General features: G+C 31.5%; 1 protein-coding gene across 16 annotated transcripts in view; it reads right to left on the reverse strand.

Moving 5' to 3' along the window:
• Positions 1-21578, reverse strand: part of FIP1L1 (factor interacting with PAPOLA and CPSF1) — an 82835-nt gene that overhangs the window by 16133 nt on the left and 45124 nt on the right. For 8 of the 16 annotated variants that reach the window (XM_012526001.4, XM_012526002.4, XM_004460611.5 and 5 more), the window contains 5 exons: positions 16102-16195; positions 14086-14242; positions 3854-3880; positions 1747-1801; positions 196-251 (listed from right to left, as the gene is read on the reverse strand). In XM_012526001.4, coding sequence (XP_012381455.1) covers positions 196-251; positions 1747-1801; positions 3854-3880; positions 14086-14242; positions 16102-16195 — 389 coding nt within the window. The remainder of the gene's footprint in view (positions 1-195; positions 252-1746; positions 1802-3853; positions 3881-14085; positions 14243-16101; positions 16196-21578) is intronic. The other 8 variants (XM_004460606.4, XM_058298622.2, XM_004460612.5 and 5 more) reach the window with 1 other exon arrangement.

Raw genomic sequence — 21578 nt, forward strand, 5'->3', positions numbered from 1 at the left:
TAAAAGTACAGTTGATAAATAAATACAAATTATTCTAATTAACTTAGCAGGTACATAGACCTAGCCATTCCTTTAGTTAATGCTTTTAATTGCTGTGTAAGATTACTTTTAGACTACGGAAAACTGTTCTTTATTGTTTTAAAAATACTTAATTACTAATTCAAATTGAATTTGGGCAACTATTAATATACTTACCGTTGCCATATGGAAATGCACGTGCAGAACGACTATCATAACCAGAGGAATGTCCACTGTTGAAGAAAAAATGCATTTTTATGTCTGTTGCAAATAAAAGTTCTGAATTTCAGTAATTTGGTGGCAAAATCACAACTTTTATTAACTACTGTTTAATGATAACCTTTACTTCTACATGGTTTTTTTGTCTGTTTTTGAGGTACTAGGACTGGGGACTGAACCTGGGACATCACCGTATGTGGGAATCAACCACTGAGCCACATAAGTACCCAAATTGTTTTTTTTCCATTTGTTTGCTTGTGTTGTTTTTGTTTTTAGGAGGCACTGGGGACCAAACTCCAGACCTCCCATGTGGGAAAGCAGGCGCTCAATGTTTGACCACATCCACTCCCCTATATGTTTATTTTATTTTTTATTCACTTATTTCTAATACTAAACACACTTAGACTTAACAACAAAAGTACTAAGCCTAACACCTAAGCTTTAAAGAAAATGCAACTTACTATACTAATAAATCTGATAATCCAATTAATTCAACCTGGCTCAAAAGTAAGATGATAGAAAAATAAATTTGAGGCTAACAGATTACTTGAAACAGTTAAAATTTGGTCTTAAAAATTTAGTTTTAATGTTTATAAATGAATAATTCAGTACCACTGGAAGGATCAACAAATAATTCTTTTAAACACTTTGACTGAGAAAACAAATATATATTTAACAGGGAATATCCTCATGTTCTTATAATTTATACTTATCTGAATGTTATTTCCTCTGAAAGTCATATTCATGTTTTAATTCTATTGATGTAAAGTTCTCAAAACTGGATCTGTCTTTTTAACATAATTTGAAAATACTCTCTGTTTCAAACCATACAACTCTATCAACCTCATTTGGAAAATAAGGAAAGTGAGATTCAAAGAGATTATGAAACCTTCTGAACAGAATAAAGACAGGATATTCTGAAGCCAGAATTCAAGCCAGGTCTGTGTATCAAAGTTCGTATTCTGAAACACCATATTGCCAACTATGAGGGAAGTACTGTAAGTACAGGGTATAAAAAATAAGGCTATTGCTATGTAGAATGAATCCAATTCCTCTTGTAGAAGTTGAAATGCAGCAAGGTAGGAAGGAATGAGGCACCTTTTTCCTACCATGGTCCCTGATAAAAGCTGCCCTTACCTAATCCACCCACAGGCATTATTCATAATTTCCAGTAAATTATGTTTATATACCTCACAAAACAAAACTGACTAGAGCCAAAGTTTTAGCAATCTATGAGTTTCTTTTATCAGCATATCATAAATCAAAGCAAGATATTATTTCAAAACACTATTATTTAGTCTTCTTTATTCTGCTTTGTGATGATGCTAAAGATGTAACATTTTATTTGAAACCAACTAACATAGATCCTACGTTAATGAATTAAAAGGCTGGCTGGCTATATATGTTTATAAAATTAAATCTTTGAAAAATATTGCTAAGCTATATATATGATGATTCTGTCAAAAGCCTATCAGTGTTAAAGATTTACAGTATTCCATAGTGATTTACCTTTCTATTGTTGGAATAAGAGATGGAGGAGGAGCGCCTGGTGGAGGAGGAAAACCTGAAACATTCAATCATAAGTTAAAAAAGTTAACAGGATATAAACATTTAATGTCAAGAATGAAACAAACTTGTTGCACATCACTAAATTTCTTTGGGGATATAAATGTGCTTCTTCTCTATGTTATATAATGGACAGAAAAAAAAATGAGCTTAAACTTATAAACAGATTTTGGAGCTTTAAAACTTTATATGAACAGTCTGGTCTAATAAACACACAGAGCACAAACTGAAGGTCAGGACACCCGGTCTTATTTTCAGCGCCACACACAGCCCATTTTGTGAGTATGAGAAAGTTAATCTCAATGCCTTACCTTTTCCATATATAAAACAGTAGCAGTGTTGCCAACAGATATGTTATACTTGAAATGTTTTAGAAGAAAAGTAAATAAAATAGCATTTACCTCTTTCAAAATATTTTTGAGATTTAGATGTACAGAAATTTCCTTAGAATATATAATTTATAAAATAAAAATTTACCAGTACATACATAAATACTTAAGGTTAAGAGCATCCATCACAAAAATATGTTTTAAATAGCGTAACCCCAAAGAACTATTTTACAAAGAAAGGCACATAATGTAATTTTTCGATTAGTTTTGCAGGAGAAAAATTTGCATCTTTTTTCATGAAGTCTACATACTCAATAATTCACAACACCTAAATGAAATGCCACAGAATAGGGCTAAAAGGAACCTTAACAATTAATCTACTCTGCACTTTCAAGTCAGATAAGCAATAAAGTATCCCACCAAAAGACTTAAAAACCTCTAGATATGGAGACTCCACAACTTAGGATGCCAATTTCTTCCAATTTTAACAAACTTCATTATTAGGATATGTATTATATTTATCAAATATAAACCTTTCTTACTACTATTCATATGCTGCCCTGAATGAGGACAAGAGGCATTCCACTGTCACATTCTCTTTAACCCTTATAAATTTGAAAACACCTCCACTAAAAACATCCTTTCTAGCATACTATGAAAAAAAATGAATCCTGGTTCTCTTAAATCCTTCTCAAAGATCCATTTAAATAAATTTTTGGCCCTGCTTCAATCCATTAAGTTTATCAGGTTCATCTTTACTGCATCAAGTTTTAGGATCTGTAACTCCTCTTTTAAACATCTTACATGTATAAGGTTTAGCAATTAACACATTTGTCCTATAGTCCACAATCCTATTTTATACAGCCTCACAAACCACAATGCTATTTTAAAACAGAAAAGCCAAACCAATAATTCCATTATGAATTTTTTTCTGGGAAGTCTTGTACAGCCACATTCACACACAATCAGTGACTATCCCACAATGAAGCATGCATACTATTCTGTATTAACTGAATTTTACTCTTTCTGTTTATCAAGGTGGTTTGAATTTAGACTCTCCCTTCCCAAACACTGTCACCTCTTATTCTCTTCATAATACCCCTTGTTTTTTAGCACTGAACTCAATAAGCACACCTGCTATCACAACATAAAAAAATAACTGTCAAAAATGTAAAAAAAAAAAAACAACAACAACACTGGGTCAGGTATAAACTCTTATTCATCATATCTTTAACAACAACAATCAATTACCAGTCTAAGAACAACCATCTGACCAGCTGTGAATCCCATCTGTGTTTGTTCAGAATATAGTTTCTCATGATACTGAGTTATGCCAGCAGACAAAGGCCAAAAATAATAAGATCAAGATCATTTATCTTTCTTGTCTCTTTTAGTAACTTTACCATATAAAATATTTATTAGTATGGAGAACATTTTTTTAATAACAATTATATTTTATGTCCTATACTATTTTCTTCTCAAATTATATTAAGAATTTTCCCAGAATCTCTATTTCTACAGAAATGGGTAAGACAGGTATAAGAAAACTAAATGTCTTAATCAAAACCGGAATGAAGCAAAGGCAGAGCTGAAAATAGGACCTTGAAATCCCAATAGCCTATTCCATATTCTATCCGCATCAACACTGTCCCTCCTGTAACTGTAAGCTTGAAATTTCATGTTTATTAACAACGATGGAGAAAACATGAAAAAAGTTTTACCTGGAGGTGGTACAGTTATTGGAATACCTAAAAAACAAGTGATGAAATTTAATATAGTAATTGGATTTCATAACCTGTTATGTATTAATGCCATCACCAAAACAAACTTTGAAATAAAACCCCTGGCCTCATTATCCTCGCTTATTCACTCAAGAGAATCATTCTGTTTTCTTGCAGAGGACCAACAATTCAAGTATAGCATCAAACTTCCTGATAAAAACCCAGCCTAATAACTTGATAATATATGGTTTACCCCACTACTTATAATCACAAATTAACTTAAAGATTAGTTAGAAAGCATATTTGTGCAGATACAAATATCAAACCCCATGAAATTAACACAAATTAAGTTTGATAATCATGTCTAATCTTATTTCCAACAAATATACTTTAACATTTTAATAGGGAAATTGATGTAGGCACTTCCTTAGGTACTGCATGTAGAGCAAGGTAACTCTGCAGATGACAGCTATCACTTACTTTTGTAAAGCTCAATATATTGTGGGACACTCAAGTGTAGATTTAGATTGTTTCACTGTGGTCAGCAGGAATGGGAAAAAGTAGTATTTCCCTTGATTTGGGGAGAGTAGAGAAAGAAGGTATGGCCAACTCATAGATTAGATAGAGAGACAGACAGAGAGATAGATAGAGAGATAGATAGATAGATTAGTAGATAGATAGAGATACAGATAGAGATATATAGATATAGGCACTTCCAGGGCACATTATGATAAATGTGGAAATTTACTTCTACAGGTGTCAGTAAAATACTAATTTGAATGGCTCCCACTAATTATTTGTACACATTATAAACTTCAAGAAATAAACGATGTGTGAACATTCTCAATTTACATTGGTCAAATATGTCCTAAACCCTAATATGAAATTTATTTATAAATGTTTAAACTCTAAAAGTAAATCCAGCATTTTAAATTTAAGAGATAAATGAAAGTCAACTTATGTAGCATGCAAATTATAAGAACTTTCAGTTGGGGAAAAAAAGGCAGATTTCTAAGTAGGAAAATAGAAAAAAAATTAAAATGTTTTATACCGTAAGTAACTTCAACACTATTAGAATGTTTACAAAATCCTTGTATCAAAATTAGTCCAAAAGAGGAAAAAATAATCCATATATGCGTAAGAAAAAATAAAACTAATCACTTTCCATTTTCTTATTGTTGAAAACATCTGCTAATAATTTATTTTTAAATTTTCCAATGTGCTTCTTATGTCAGAAGAAGAGGTTTATATAAAAAGATCTTAAGTCAATAAGTGGCCTTAAAATGGAGATTGAAGCACCTGACTTAACCACCCATTGCCATAAAAGGATATGTTAAACTTTTAAACACCCAACAAAACTCAAAAAGATATATAAAACAGCCATCATGTTCCAAAAATCAATTTGCCTATATAGGAGTCTACTAAATTCACAGTTAATGGCAATTCTCATTCATCCTGAGATGACATGGCTACTTCCTGAACTACTAAAGTAAAAGAATCCAGCAAATACAAGCTGGTAGAGTCCCACAGACACCAAACTAAGTATGAAAATTAAGAAATGTAAAACATACTAATGTTTACAATATTTACTGTTATCTGAGTAGTACTGATATCTACTACTATTTTTGTTAGAAGAGTATAGATTTTTTTTTTTTTGAGAACACTACTGGGCTTTACTATTTTTATCTAGTTTTCAGATTTAAACACATCAAGCACCTACTATTCCTAGTAAATCACCTACATGAATACATGAGAATCATGCACTGCCTTCAATAATCTTACTAAAATGTGGAGTCATGAAAAAACTAAGAAATTACTCTTCAGTCCCCTCGAAATTTAATCCTCAAAAACATTTAGGTTGGGAGCAGAAGTAGCTCAAACAGTTGAGCACCCACTTCCCACACGGGAGGTCCCAGGTTCAGTTCCCGAGGCCTCCTGAAAAAAAAAAAAAAAAACAAACAAACCAACAAGCAAAGCAATCAAATCAACTCCAGGAAGGCGATGTGGCTTAGTGGTTGAGCGCCAGCTTCCCACACTCAAGGTCCCAGGTTCAATACCCATTCCCTAATATCTCAAAAAATAATAATAAAAAAAATTTGTTGAGATATTCATAAAACATAGATAAAAGACATATGACCAAATTATAAAGGATGCTATGAAGACAGTTAAAATTATAGTCTGCCTTTAATTTTAATCTTAAAACAGTAGCATCAAAAGACAGATTTTAAAAATCAACTGAAGGAATTAAAAACACAATCAAAGAGAAATCATGCCATGCAAAGGTCTTTCCAATCAACATCTGTATATTAGAAAGGTGGGATAGTGACTTGAAAGGGCCCTTCTTGTAAAACCTCTACTTCTTTTAAGACATAACTTCAGTATAAAACTTTATTGGTAAACATTCACCAAAACAATTTAGTGAAACACTATAGAACCAATTCCTTGATTCTAATCAAACATATTTTCAAACTGCAATTGAAGAGGTTTAATACATGATATTATGTATGGCCAACATCATTCCCTAACCACTTATGTGATGTTTGACTTTTGTGAACAAAACAAATAGTGTAAGGAAAAAGAAAATTTATCTCAAAAATCCTTTTCTTTATATCTGAACTCCTCACATTCCTGGCCAGCATACATGTTGACTAACCAACAGACTAGAAATACATAAGCAAATACTTTGTTTCTTTTCTGTATTCTTTATCTTTAAAATGAGTAGAAAAAATACTTCATTTTCCTGTAAAGCTTTGCATAATAGTAGTAAAAGTAAGATTTCTAGTACTAGCCAAAAAGCTTTTGCAAAAGTAATACTGAAGCTTTAACAGGCAAGAATAGATCAATGGTTCTGAAATTTTAGTGTCATCAGAATCACCTGGAGTTTGTTAAAAACACAGATTGCTAGACACCTCCCCTAGAATTTCTGATTCAGTAGGTCTAGAGTGGGATCGAAGTTCTCAGGAGATGATCACATTTTGCTGGCGTAGGGACCATACTTGAGAACCACTGGATTAGATCTAAATTTCCCTCCTGATTGTACTGCTGAATAAATACAGATGAAATAAATTCCATCCCAAATTTATATGAAAAAAATAAATAAGAGCATCTAAATGTGACATTCAGGAAACAGAAAGGCATGGAAAATAAAATACCATATTTAAAGGAATTTACCTATATTTTTAAAGAACCATGGAATAGAGGGCTGTGAAATTTAAAAAAAACATTAACAAAGATTGTCAATGAACTTATTCTCAATGTATTATAATGTTTTTATAACTAGGGCAAAAAAAAAGTTATATCATAGGCAGCTTCTGACTTGGCTCCTAATGAGCTCTGTTTTCTGGTAGTCATATTCCCTTGAATGTTTAAGTTGGACCTAGTGAATTATTTCTAACAAACAAAACACAGCAAAAATGATGGGATGATATTTCTGTGGTTAGATTACAAAAGACTATGACTTCCAACTTGCTGGCATTCTCTCTTGCCTTCAGCTTGACACTTTTAAGAAGCAAGCTGCCATGTTGGAAAAGGCCCATATGGCAAAGAAATGAGCAAAGCCTAAGTCCAACAGGCTAGGAGGAATTAATTCTTCCAACAAACAGGGAGTGAGCTTTGAAGCATATACTTTCCTCAATCAAGTTTTTAAGAAGACTGTGAGATTTGCAAAATTTTGAAGCAGAAAAACCAGCTAAATAGTGTCCAATTCCTGATCTCTAGAAACTGATAATAAATGCATGTTGTTTTAAGCCATTGCAACTTGGAGTTATTTGTTATGTAGCAATAGATAACTGAAACATAAAACAGTCAACTATCCTTTTTTCTACCAAGTTTACATGAACGAAAAACACATGACAGAAGCTATGCTTCCTGTTTCTCACTACTAATTCCATATTTCATCAGTACTTTTGTTAGGAGTAGATAAGGCTGTGAACTTTTCTTAAAGTCTTACGGATTTCTACTTCAAAGCCATCAAGCTCAGAGGTAAGTTACACATAAAGAAGTTGAGTTAAAAAACGCAAAGTTTATAAAAATCTTCTTCCACCAAAAATGCTTTTCTATGTAGCAGTATTTTTTAAGTTATACATACAATACACACAAATATACCTAAACCTTCAAACATTTTAAAAATTAAATACAGAATTCAGAACACTGCAAAACTATTTCTTTAATAAAGTAAAATGAATAATTATGTCTTCATTTTAACAAGGTAGAAAAAAAGAATGAAAGTAATTTTAATGAAAAAAAAAATGTGTTAAAAAAGTGCTATGGTCACAAAATCTAAAGCAAAGTTTTACTTTTTACTCTGTACCTAAAAGATGAAAAAGATCATTTTAGATTAACTATCAAATAGACTTATCATTTATCATATCCTTATTAGAATATCTGAATCTTTTAATTTATAAAATAATCTAAGGTTGGCCTACAGAAAACAAAAATTCCGCCATAGACAAATTAAAATATTTCAATCCAAAATGTCAGTATTTTTATAGAGAACATGTAAAGGAGTTGATCTCTATCAGTTTACACAGAATCACAAAAAGACTGGTACACCAGCACAAACAAAAGATAGATATTTTAATTAGACTCTAGAAAATGTAACTTCTCAGTATCAAAAACATCACTATCATAAGGGGAACATCCATGAGACAAAAGGACATTCAAAACAACATCTTAAAGAAGCTGTTCATCGCTAATAAATTTATATTTAAATCAATTTTAATTGTACAAAGCATGCTATTTATTACCGATAACTAGCATTATTTCCTACTTTGAATTTACTGAAAACATTGATAGGGTGTGTTTTTTTTTAATGGAGAAAAACACAACAAAAGAGTGAATACAGTACTCAAAAACTTCAAGGAATTCTTTTTTTAAAGCATTTCTGAAATGCTTATATTTTTTGGCAAAGAGTATCAGTTAAAATGAGGTAACAATCACTTTTTCCCAGCACTTAAAAACTGAAAGGGACAGGATTCTATTTTTGATATGGCTTTTGTGAGAGAATTGGCAGAAACACAAATATATGGCCCAACATGAGTCAAACCAAAGCCAAATAACCAAAACAACCAAAGGTTATTTTTCAACATTTACTTGAAACAGTGAGAAAATGATAATTATTATATTCATAAAGTAGCTTTTAAATTAGATAAACCAAATTATCATTTTTCAAGGGGCTGATAATATCCCATGCAGGCCTGGATTCTGCTAAAGCAGCAGTTCTCAAATTATTACCAAGATATACATGGGTAGATTCTTTCTGGGAATCTGCAAGGTTAAAACTACTTTCATAAATATAAAAAATACTAAGATGTTATTTGCCTTTTTCACTCTCTCTCATAGACGGAGAAATTTAATTCAGAAGCTACATGATGTGACACCACAACAGATTTAATGCAGAACGATGGGAACTGAACTTTTCTCTTTTAAAATAGACAGTAAAAAGAGATAAGCAAAAAAGTGAAACAAGGCCACTTTTCTCTCTAAATATTTTCTTGTTATTCTGGAAAAAGTTATTTTTAAGTGTTTTTATGTTATAATCCGTTTAGTATGTATATTTAAATGAATATTTAAATTTCTGTTTTAATTTCTAACACAAAAAATATTGATAGATACATAACACACAATAAACATCGAAGGCCTTGTGGTCCGCAATAATTTTAAGTGTAAAGGGGTCCTGCGACCAATAAGTTTGAGAACCGTTGTGCTAAAAGAACCAGACTGCTTAACAGAAAAACAATCTAAAGAGAATAAAGGCCTTAAAGGAAATGCTGGAAGACTCCATATGTGACCTGTTTTTCCCATATATCAACTCTAACTCAAAATCAAGATATTTAAGGAATGAACAAGATATAAAAATTCATAGTAGCACCAGACAATCAGTAAGACACTGATTTAAATGACAACATTTAAAAAGGAATCCACTTCCTTCTAAAATGCAGAATCTTATACTTTGAAATTTAGATAAATAGTTAAATCCTATATCCCAACTTTAAAAGCAAGGATGCCTTGTACATGGTTGAGACTGGTCAGGTTATGTCTCAGTAATCCAAAGCTTATGCAACTTAGTAGAATTCTAATTCTGGGCTATATTTAAATTCCTGTACCCTACAGAACCATATTCACATGAGCCTTAATACTGACTGGTGTAACGAAATTTATGAGTTAAATCCAATCTGCCTTCTCATTTTCAATAAATTTCATTATAAAAAATGATAAAATATGACACTAAAGTAAATTAAGTCAACATTTAAAAGCATGAGCATAGTTAAAAAGTTTATACACAAATTTAATCAAAATTAAGTTTATTTTAAAAAACAAAATCATCTACTCTGACACTGATGTTACAAATTTCACAATTTTTCTCTCAATAAATATTTACAAACTAGTTTATTCAGTTAAATATAAGACTACTTGAGGAAATCAGGCAAATTGTAAATCCTCAACTACCTTGACTTTTTAAAATAATCTGATTCCTGCTCTTTTCAACTTCCCTCAATTCCCTACCCACAAATACATATATGCATGTATTTCAAATCACGAAAATACTTCAAAAAAATTTTTTTTTTTTAGGTTTCTAAAATCTGTTATGGGGTGAATACAAAGAATCCAATAATAAAACCTTGTTGACATAGGTAATCACTCATGTCAATGTTATTAGTAAGAGAGGATTTGGAACAAGACTGCTTGGGTTAGAATTCTGGTTCTGCTACTTTCTAGCTATTACTTAAGTACTAGTTTCCTGATTTGTAAAGTTAAAATAGTAATATCTACTTCAGACATCACAGAATCAAATGAGTTAATACAGGAAATTTGCTTAGAATAGTGACTGGCACAAAGTAAGTATTCACTAAGTAGAAATTATTATGATTTTATTACTTTCCAGTAAAAATATAAAACCACATTAATATATTCCTGAAAAGACTTAAAATTGAAACATTTAGTTAAAAAGAAAATGTAAATATGAGATACTCTGAAAACTACAGAAGCCCTTGGTTAACTGGTATTTGTTTTCAAAAGCTACTATCACTATGGCCAGAAGGAACCAATTAAATACTTTCCCATTTTGAATTAGTAGAAAGTGATTTAGAGTAAGAAGTCCCTTATACCTTTGTTATACTCTAATTCATAATCTCCTCTACTCTTCATCCAAATCCAGTACAGCCAGAAATACGTTGTCTTCTCTGTGTTAATAGCTTGATTTCGTACATGTTTGTAGATGTATGCTTATAAAGGGAGAGGAGGCAACATTCTCTTCTCTTTTGTTAACTACTCATGCCAGCATGAAAGTCACTCAGGTGGAGAGTTGTCAATATCATGTCATCACTGTTAGGGAGTAACTACTTATGCAATAAGCCATAACTGTGAATCTCCAAGTACAGTTGACCAGAAATTTTATCCTCCAAACTGGGACATTTCTGAGAGTATAATACACTCTTAATAATTATGCTGGGATAAGAGGGTAAACTAGGACTGTTTCAGGCAAGTATGGATGTATGGTCACCATATTTATGGAAAAAAACAAACAAACCTGGTAACAACCCCAAATAGAGGCATAATATATTTGTGCCAAAATAGGCAAGACTTTAATCTTAAAGACATATGCATTAAAAGCCTAATGCTAACAAAGACAACATTAAAATACATTTAAATCCATTCTCAATTTTTCCCTTAACGTATTTCATAAGGAAAAATAGAAAATCCAAGTTTCTCTAAGAAAAATGGGTATACTTCTTTTAGGGCAGATTACAAAAATAATCATGAGCCACATCTTTCATTATCCGCTTGTGATTCTTAAAGTGCTCTATAAAACTACTGCAAATTCTATAGTACTGTAATCATGTGGTTCTGCGTAAATGCTATCTGACAACAAGGTTTTAAACAGGGCCAATATTCAGGTGGTATATATCTATGCAGCCTACAGTTCTGAACCAGTGTCATTCTGAATGATAAGTACCTATATCAACTGTCAATCTCAAAATCACCTCTAGTTTTATGGATACATATATATATGGTTAACTTTTATAGCTAACCTATTTAGGGATTTTCAAATATATGCAAGACACTGTAACTAACACTGTGGGGAAACAAGGATGGAAAATACATAGCCTATATTCTGCCCAATAGCTCACAATGTATTAATAATATAAATAAGGAATAATTCAGATAGTCTCAATACATAAAAATTTGGTCTTAATATGCATTGGAATTCCTTCTTTTAGCAAATACATCGCAGATAGGTAAAGCTTAGATCAGCATTAGATTTAAACTGTATTCCTTAAATTTTGACAGGACAACATGAAAATGTAATCCAAGAATAGGCATCAAAAGAAAAACTGACAGGTATTTAAAATATGGAAAGCATGTAGATGAAATTTAACTTTAAAGAGACAATTATATTAAGAAACTAAAAAAGAATCAGTGGTTGCCTACAGGATAATGCTACTGATAAACTAACATTATTTAAAAATTTGTTACCTTTAAAATACAAGGAAAAGAAATGGAGTAATTTCACTATTTTGAAAAAAGTGAACTTTTAGACAATGCTATTCTATCAGCAATATCCTACAGAGCTTTAGAATATACTTATACCAGTGAAATATTTATTTGTTCATCATTAGTTCATACCACTGCTCTCCTAATTACTTTAAAACACAGCTAGTGTTGAATATATATAAAGTATTAGCCATTTAAGTAATCTCTATTAGCTAGTAAATAAGAAAATTCTTTAAAATCAACCTTTGGTACCAATAAAATTTAAATGAGATTACAAAGCATCTAGCATAAGAAATATTACTGCATTTATTAACCTTTTAATCTCAATATGTTTAAAAAAATTTACTATTTCTACATTTATTTATCTCTTTTTCAAAAGACAAAGGAATCATTTATGATCACATGTTCTCTTCACTTTTACTTTTCATTTAGTTAATTCTCAGTACATTAAAGAGCCGAGTATCATGGGCTCAATGCCAACATATGAATGATTCGTGCCCAATTCAGTTGGTGGAACAAGAAATTCATTGAACATTAGAAATAATATTGCCAGGAGTAATTACCTCTAACCTAGTCCAATTTTTTCTTTCCATTCTTTTTGAGACAACTTATCTTCCAAAAGTTGTGCATCATTTCTTTATAATAATTTTCTTAGCTTTATTAAGGGAAGGGGTGACAGTGGAATATCTTGAATCAAAGATACTACCAATGTTGGACAGAGAGGAGCTGACATTGAGAGGCTATGAATGAATAATTTAGGGAAGACCCTTTGTTTGGCTTGGTTCTCTGAGAACAACCAGCATCTGGCACGTAACTTAAAACACAAAAAGCTCTCTTTCAAATTCAGAGTGAGTGAGAGTACAAGGTTATTTAGTACATATTAATTTTATTAATAGATAGCAAACCCTAAGACATCTCAGTAGGTCTGATTAGGATTTTAATATTACCAATATCAAATAATCATAACATCATTTACTACTGGCATTTTCCCTAGGAAAAAAGTAATTATAGTATCAATTTTGTTAGTTTCATTAAAAAGAAAAAAAGGTCAAAGAGAATAAATACTGAAAGCTTAGTGGGAATAAAATAATAAGAAAGGCCACTGGATAAAAGTTGAAAGTATAAATATAAAGGAAAATTTGGGATATTTTGTTCTCTATTATCACTGAGCTAGTTTTTTCAAAATAAGCAAAAGGTAGCTAAAAATATGGTAAAAATTGACATCAACTGTCTTGTTTCAAAAAGGTAAATACCAAGTGCCTGGTACTCAGTAATGGTCTCCTAAACGGAAACCAATATAAAAAGGAGGAAGAAGCAGACTGCAATTTAATTTCAATTCCTTAACAGGATATAATGTTTCAACTTATTTCAATTATGAAAGTGTGTTTAAAATTTTTCAAAACAGGCTAACAAATGTTTTACAATTCAATATGGATTTATATGTCAACTATTAGCAACTTTAGTTTGGAGATCACTACTTTGTTTTTGGATCACAATTTTATTATCTTTAAATTCTTCTCCATTTATTCCATTACCTCTTTGCTATGCAAAAACAGGAAAGCACACATATCTGTTTCACTGTGAATCTGAAGACTCAATATAATTATCATATCTATTATTTTCACTGAGATGCAATGATCTCATTTTCAGATATACATTTTAATTATAAAATCCAAAATGAAATAAACACTCATGGGTTATTTTTCTATTAAAAATCAAATGTCTTATCTGCTATTTACCTGGTGGTGGAATGAGAGGTGGAGCAGTGCTGACAGTTGGAGGAGGTGGAAGAAATGGAGGTGGTGGAAGATGGGTGGGAGGAGCTCCTGGAGGGAAAAACGGAGGCGGTTTGCTAAAATTGTTGTCTACTTCAGTAGCAGATCTTTCAGAAAGAACCTAAAATAAGAGAACAGTTAATTAATTTAACAAGCTAAGCAAATATTATTTATGAATAAACTCAGTAAATTAATTTCACTTAATCCAAGAAAAAAAGAAAAAGGTAGTTTTATCCACATATTTATTTGTTTAGGGAGAGTAGTATTTGTCTCCTTAAATAAATACATACATACACATTCACACAAATGCTTTTTAAAATATTCATATTCTTAAATAAAGAAGTAATAACATTCTGAACAAGAAACTGGTATTTTATAAATACAATGTAAGGAATGTTATTTTTGTTACCTACCAGAGTATTCAAGTTAAGACAAAGTAATCATTAATTATAGATATTAACATTAAGAAATTCACATAGCAGCAGAGCCAGACCTGCACTGCACCAGAGCCTTTCATCAACAGGTTGTAAAGCAAAAGACTGTAAGGCATGGAAAAACTGGTTGCAAGTAACAAACAGCAAAATATATAAATATACTTTTCATGTGAGCATATGAGACTTAAAGGGTAAGCAGCATGAGCAGCAACCCAAACTTACTGAAATAAAACAGCAAGGAAAGTAGTACCTATGAATTTGGATTTTTGAATAGCTCTGAGTGATACTGATGTGCCAAAAGATTTGGGAAATAGCCAACATAATGTTGTATATAATTCTCAAATCTCTGCTACCAAAGCATTTATTTAAATATATCATTTTCTTTTCATTAACTTTGACTTACATTTATATACATTAATTTTTGTAAGGTTTATGGTGATAAGCTTTTTCTTAACACAGAGAACAGAATTATTTTAGGAAATCAAGGCATTTTAATGATTCATATTTTTAGGTGCTAAAAAAGAACACTTACATGACTTATTAAAAGTAGTAAGGGGAAGCGGACTTGGCCCAGTGGTTAGGGCATCCAATTACCACATGGGAGAGCCACAGTTCAAACCCTGGGCCTCCCTGACCCGTGTGGAGCTGGCCCACGTGCAGTGCTGATGCGCGCAAGGAGTGCCCTGCCACGCAGGTGTGTCCCCCGCATAGGGCAGCCTCACGTGCAACGAGTGTGCCCCATAAGGAGAGCCACCCAACGTGAAAGAAAGTGCAGCCTGCCCAGGAATGGTGCCACACACACGGAGAGCTGACACAGCAAGATGACACAACAAAAAGAAAACAGATTCCCATGCCGCTGACAACAACAGAAGCAAACCAAAAAATAAATAAATTAAAGTAGTAAGAATGAAAATATTTTGAACATTTTTTAGAGTACTCAGAAAAAAGGGAATAAATGATGAAAAAGTTTGGCCAAGGTCTCAGTCGAGTTTTGTCTTGAATTATCATATTACTTATAATTCATCTCCTTTCATTCTTTCACTTGAAAGCAAAGAAAGTCTACTTCCCCAGTATTAAAACATTAAATAAATTAGGGTGTAAATAGACAATAACACTATCATAAAATTTTAAATCTTATTTAATAATAATATGGGAAAAGGAAATAATTTTAGATGAAAACAAGGATACACAAAAATATAATAAAAATCGTATACCAATCATGCTTAGTCACAAAGATGCAAGAGAATGTTGAGTTATTATCTTTAAAAGGTATTATTATAAGATTTTATTTTCTTCTCTAAACTTTTCCTTTATTTTACAATTTCATTTTCAATGTACCTGTTTATATGTTTATATCATGGAAAAAATCTAAAAGAACAAGCTTTTTAAAAAAATATAGAGGTGATTGGAACCACATCTTAAATCTATTTATAGCATACACAGTACTATCACACAACATTTAACACCATGAATATTTACTGAATGAATTAAAAATATGGATATAATACTTTGGTTACTAAAAAGAGCTGACTGTTAAATACCAAACCTGTATGTTGCTGTTTTCATTTGCACGTCGTCTTCCTTCTACTCTGCTGATGGTGATGGTCTGACCAATAACATCAATTGCCCCTGGTAATCTCCTGTAACATAAAAATTGAATCAATTCAGTTTCACCTAATTAGACATTTGAAAAATATTAAAAATGTTTTAAGTGAAAAAAAGATCTAAAATTCTTTGCAATGTACTTTAAAATCAGACTACAACATACCTTAAAAAAAACTTCACAGAATTAGTTAAATCTCACTACTTTGCACTGTCATAAAAAAGGTTTTAATTAGCTAGAACACACACACCTAACAAGGATCAAAGTATTAAATTATAATTATTTTACAGCTTTTCTTCTAAATTTACTTTTTATTAAATAATCTCCAATTAAATTAGTCTTCGTGGAATTCAATCAGGTAGCAAATGCAAATAAAATGTACTGGCTACTTTAACTGTAACATATTTCATTTATTCTATTACAGGAACTTAAATATTCCCAAAAGGTTTGAAAACAAATAATGTTCATTTTGATACACAGAGGCTAATTTCCTTTATGATATATCTATCCTGAGCTGAGCATTTGAAAGCATGAAAAAAGAACCAGTTTTTCATTCCTGATAACTTACCTTTAGAGACAAAAATTCAAAGATTTAAATGCTGCCTACCTCCAATTAATTACATTTACATTCCCTTTGAAGTTTGAAATACATGAGGATATAGAAAAATCGTATAACATAAAACAAGGCTGCTAATAGGAAAACCTAGTAAGTTAAATTTTAAAAATTGTAATAGCGTTAAAATCTATCATATACTTATATGGACTTTATAAAAGTACATATGTTTAAACAAGATACAAAAGTCACCTGTAGAAATAGGCAATGAAAAATGAATGCAATGGAAAACATACCAAATGTACACTACAGACCATAGTTAGTAGGCATAGTCTGATGATATTATCTTATAATCTATAACAAATGTTCCACAACAATGTAGTATGTTGGTAGAGGGGCATTGCATGGGAATTCTACATGTGTGCATGACTTTTTTGTAAGTTCACAAATGGATGCAAATGAGATCAATTTCTCTTCATTTCACGATTCTGCTTTTAAAACTTTATAGGAGAAATAAAACAATTAAAATATGATAGCTCAGTTCCTTCCATAACTATCATGATTAGGTTCCTATAATAACTAATGATCACAATGTCTACCATTTGATGAATGCCTTTATAGCAATAAAGCTCACAACAAACCAAATTACTGTCACTTTTTTAGAGATGAAAAAACTGGGGCTCAAAGTGAAGTCATGTATCTAAATACTAATTAAATGACAAAGCTAAGTTACAAACAGTCTTTCTGACTCCAAAGTGTATCCTTCCCTTCAGTCATGGTGTTTTCTGGCAAGAGAATTAACCTTCAAAAACTTTCAGACTTTTCTGGAAATCAAGAGATGGTGAGGGTTCATCACAAGAGAGCCTCAGAAAACCCTGTTAATGTTATATTCATAAAAATAAAACAGTCCTATAAAAAGTATATAACGACGTTTGAAATGTCTTCAAGTACATAATCAATTCCCATTTACCATCTTTTGCCCTCTTAAGATTTACCTTGTCTAAAAATTTTAATATGATAAAAATACTCAGTGTCTTTCTGATTTTATGCCTGGGTCACTGAGTTTCCAGATTCCCTCATGATCCCACAGACCAAGAATGACTTAACTTACACTCTTCAATATAGCTGAGAAAGCATTCTAACACACATAAGAAAAATGCAAATACCACTGATTTACAATAAATACTGCTCCAATTTCTTCCCTAAAACTTAGAACAAGTGAAAAGTTATACCCACATAATTTTATACCAAAGCACCACGCCATCAATCCTCATAGATACATGTCTCAGATTTCAACATTCTAACAGACACAGATGTATATTTTGAGGCCAGGATTTTCCTCACGATTTACTGCTACCTAGATTTCATTGTAAAAATCTTTACTCCTGAGGGAAGAGAGGGGTAAGACTAGGTGTAACATGGGATATTTTTGGGATATTAAATAGTGTTGTGAATGACACCGCCAATGACAGATACAGGTCATTAAACATTTTGTCAAAACATAAAATAGTGCATGGCAAAGTGTAAAATTTAATGTAAAGTATAGTCCATTGTTAAAGCAATGCTTCAGTACGTGTTCCTCAATTATAAGAAACGTACCACACTAATGAAAGATGCTGTTAATGGGAGAAGTGTGGGAGGGGGAGGGGATGGGGTATATGAGAATCCCCTATATTTTTTATGTAACATTTAGGGAATCTAAAGCTTCTTGCAAAAAATAAATTAAAAAAAAAAAAAAAGAAACAAAAAAAACCTTTCCTTCTATTCTACTCTTCCCTTCCGCACTCTTTTCTATTTCTAATCCCTAGATTCTCTCCTACCAACCTTTTAAAACTTATCAAGAATACATTCTCACAAACTTGTGTGGATTTAAAGTTTGGACAGCAAATTCTCACAAATTATTAAAAGTAGCAAAAATGAAATCTAAGTATAATATCATAATGTTTGTGCTATGGGAAAGATTCCTATAACCTATTACAATGCTTTCCCAAGGAATTCTGAGAAACATGGGAGTATTGAATTCTTAAGTTTACCTTGAATATGATCAGAAAAGTCCATTTTTTAATAGCTTTTAAAATTTCAAATGGATTATTTAATTACTATCATAAATCGCAAATTACTATATTTCTGTAACCATATAACTGAGAAATCATCATTTAGATATGCCTAAAATGAATAGAGAAAACTTCAGCCCCTTACATTTTCAAAACAACACCTTGCACAGGTTTTTTAAAAAAATCACACAAATAGATTTACTTGAAATTATCAGAAATGTAAACCATTTTGGTAGGAAATATTTAAAGACAGATATGTATCAAAGTAACCCAAAAAAAGAAAACACATAATATTTAACACAGATGAATAACTAAATAATTCAATGTTATTCTGATGCGGCCATGGAAAACAAACTCTGGAACCATATTACTCCAATGAAAGTTTTTGATGTCTATTTTGTTGCATTAAAAGGTATAGTACAGCTTTACTAAGAGGAATTTTATTATAACTCAGATTTCCACCTAGCACAAATTTAACTGGGGCTACAATTTGTTTAATGAGGTAGATAGCTGAGGCTACCACAATTCTCTATACTGGACTCAACCATGTAATAAATAGCTGAGAGAAACTTGTCCACGATGTATAACTGAGTTAACGACAGTTTAACACAGGCTGTGAATGTTTAGAAGAACCTCTATATTCTTTCCTGACACAGCTGACTATGAAAACACATCTGAAATTATAATGCAATTAAATTGAAATGACATACTTTGATGATTCTAATCATCCAGAAAGGATCTGCAACAGAAACTGTTGGAATGACAAAATCAGGGCCAGGGTCAAAGGAAGAAAGATAAAAGGTTAATTGCTAACCTTGTGCCACAGATTTATTTCTGAACTTTTTATTCTTAGCAGCAAAAACAAAAGACATTAATAATAGCTAAAGTCTTTACTGTGCATAAGATAAAAACAGGCCATCAGTGCTGAAGACCACTTTTTCTGGTAATAATGATAATTAGGTAATCCCCATTTTACAGATGTGAAAAAAGAAGAAAAATTTCTCCTTTGAGTCTACCTTAAGATATGACAGAGTTAGGGATTTTTTTTTAAACCACAAAACATGGTAAGAAATACATTTTGTCTATCAATCCTTTAGGCACATATAATACAAAAAACTTATTAAAAAGTTTCAGAGAACAGTCCTTATACTTAGCATAAAGGAATATTAATATGATTTTATTAATATTTAAATATAAGAGGAGAAAAGTAAAACAAATGCTAGGCAGGACCACTAAACTGATTTCACAACTCACTGTATGGATTGCAAATTCATGCTTTGAAAAACAGTGGAATATGGACAAAATGTCCAATATTACAATGAAAACCCAAAGCGAATTCAGAGTTGTTTCTTACAACGTCTCTCAATGTTGGGTGAAGCAGAACAATGTACCATGTAATAAAAGCAATTTAATCAGGAGAAGCAAGACAATGTGATCTGGGTATTTAAACATATTAATGGTCAGGCTTGATATAAGGATTTAAATGTATTTAATGAGAGAGAGCTCTTAACTAGCATATACAGTTCTGTAGAGAGGGATCAAAAGGTCCGCGAAGCTAACTTAAATGCACATAGATATTTTTTCAGAAAAGAGAGTCCACACCCTGCAGCAAATTTTGAAAGCGATCAATGATTCAAAGAAAGCTGAGAACCACTATTCTAAAGAAATGGATGAATCACATACCCTTGCAGAAATCTATGCATTTTTTTTCCTCCCACAATAGAGCTTTTCAGGTATTGGGCAGTAGATAGTTCAAGAAACCGAAAATGTGGCTATTCCATACTACCAAGTTATAGACAAATACGTTTGGAATGATGTCTTCTCAGGTCATATATATTTAAACAGATTGTTGATCAGTCCTGCATAGAAACTGGTATACAGCATCTTTTAAGCTACTTTAGGAAAGAGATGAGCTTTTGAAGACATGTAGCATGGATTCAGACACATGAGATGGGAAAGGAGGACATTTTAAATGCAGGGAAAAACATAAGCAAAGAGAAAGATATGTGGAAAATATTATGTGCAGGAATCTAATTCAGCTAATTTACTACCAACCTGATTGCAACAGAAGCAGCACAATCCAACTTTGACAGTGGCTACCAACTCTTAAAAGACTCAAAGTGGCAGAGAATCTAAATCAAATGAGGATAACAATCTGGAAAGGACTCTGTAAAGCTGTAAAATGTTATGTAGATATCAGTTCTCATTATAGCTAAATTTATCATTTTACTTCAAAATCCAAGGAGCTCATTAAAATTAATATTTTAGTTTAATCTTTATGCCAAACCAGAATCAACTCTCTAAGTTAGTGGATCTCAACCTTACCTGCATTTCAGAATTATCTAAAAATCCTGATACCCAAGTTGCACATTAGATTATTTAAATGAGAATCTTTGGGCTGAAGCATCATAATTTTTTGAAGTTTCCCCAGGTAATTCCAATATACAGTCAAAGTTGAGGGCTATAACTCTAAAGGCATGTCCAAGACAAGACTCAAGGAAATTTTGTTTTCCTTTAGAAAGAATTTAAAGTGGCTGACAGAAATTAGTATCTAACTCTTTATCACTCAATAAATAGTCACACCCATCAAGATCTAATAATTAAGGTTAAGAATGACATTCTTTACATATTTTTATACTTTACCTTTTAAGTTTTATGGACTGACATGGTACTGTTTCTATGCCTATTTTTTGCTTGGTTGTTTTAGTTTTTACTTTTATAAGCGCAAGAATAATTTTCTCTATGGTACATAAATAGGTTATAAAAATTTAATATATACTACTTTTAGGCAAAGATTGTTTCAAAATTACTGT

The sequence above is a fragment of the Dasypus novemcinctus genome, chromosome 1, assembly GCF_030445035.2.
Source record: "Dasypus novemcinctus isolate mDasNov1 chromosome 1, mDasNov1.1.hap2, whole genome shotgun sequence".
Taxonomy (NCBI): Eukaryota; Metazoa; Chordata; class Mammalia; order Cingulata; family Dasypodidae; genus Dasypus; species Dasypus novemcinctus.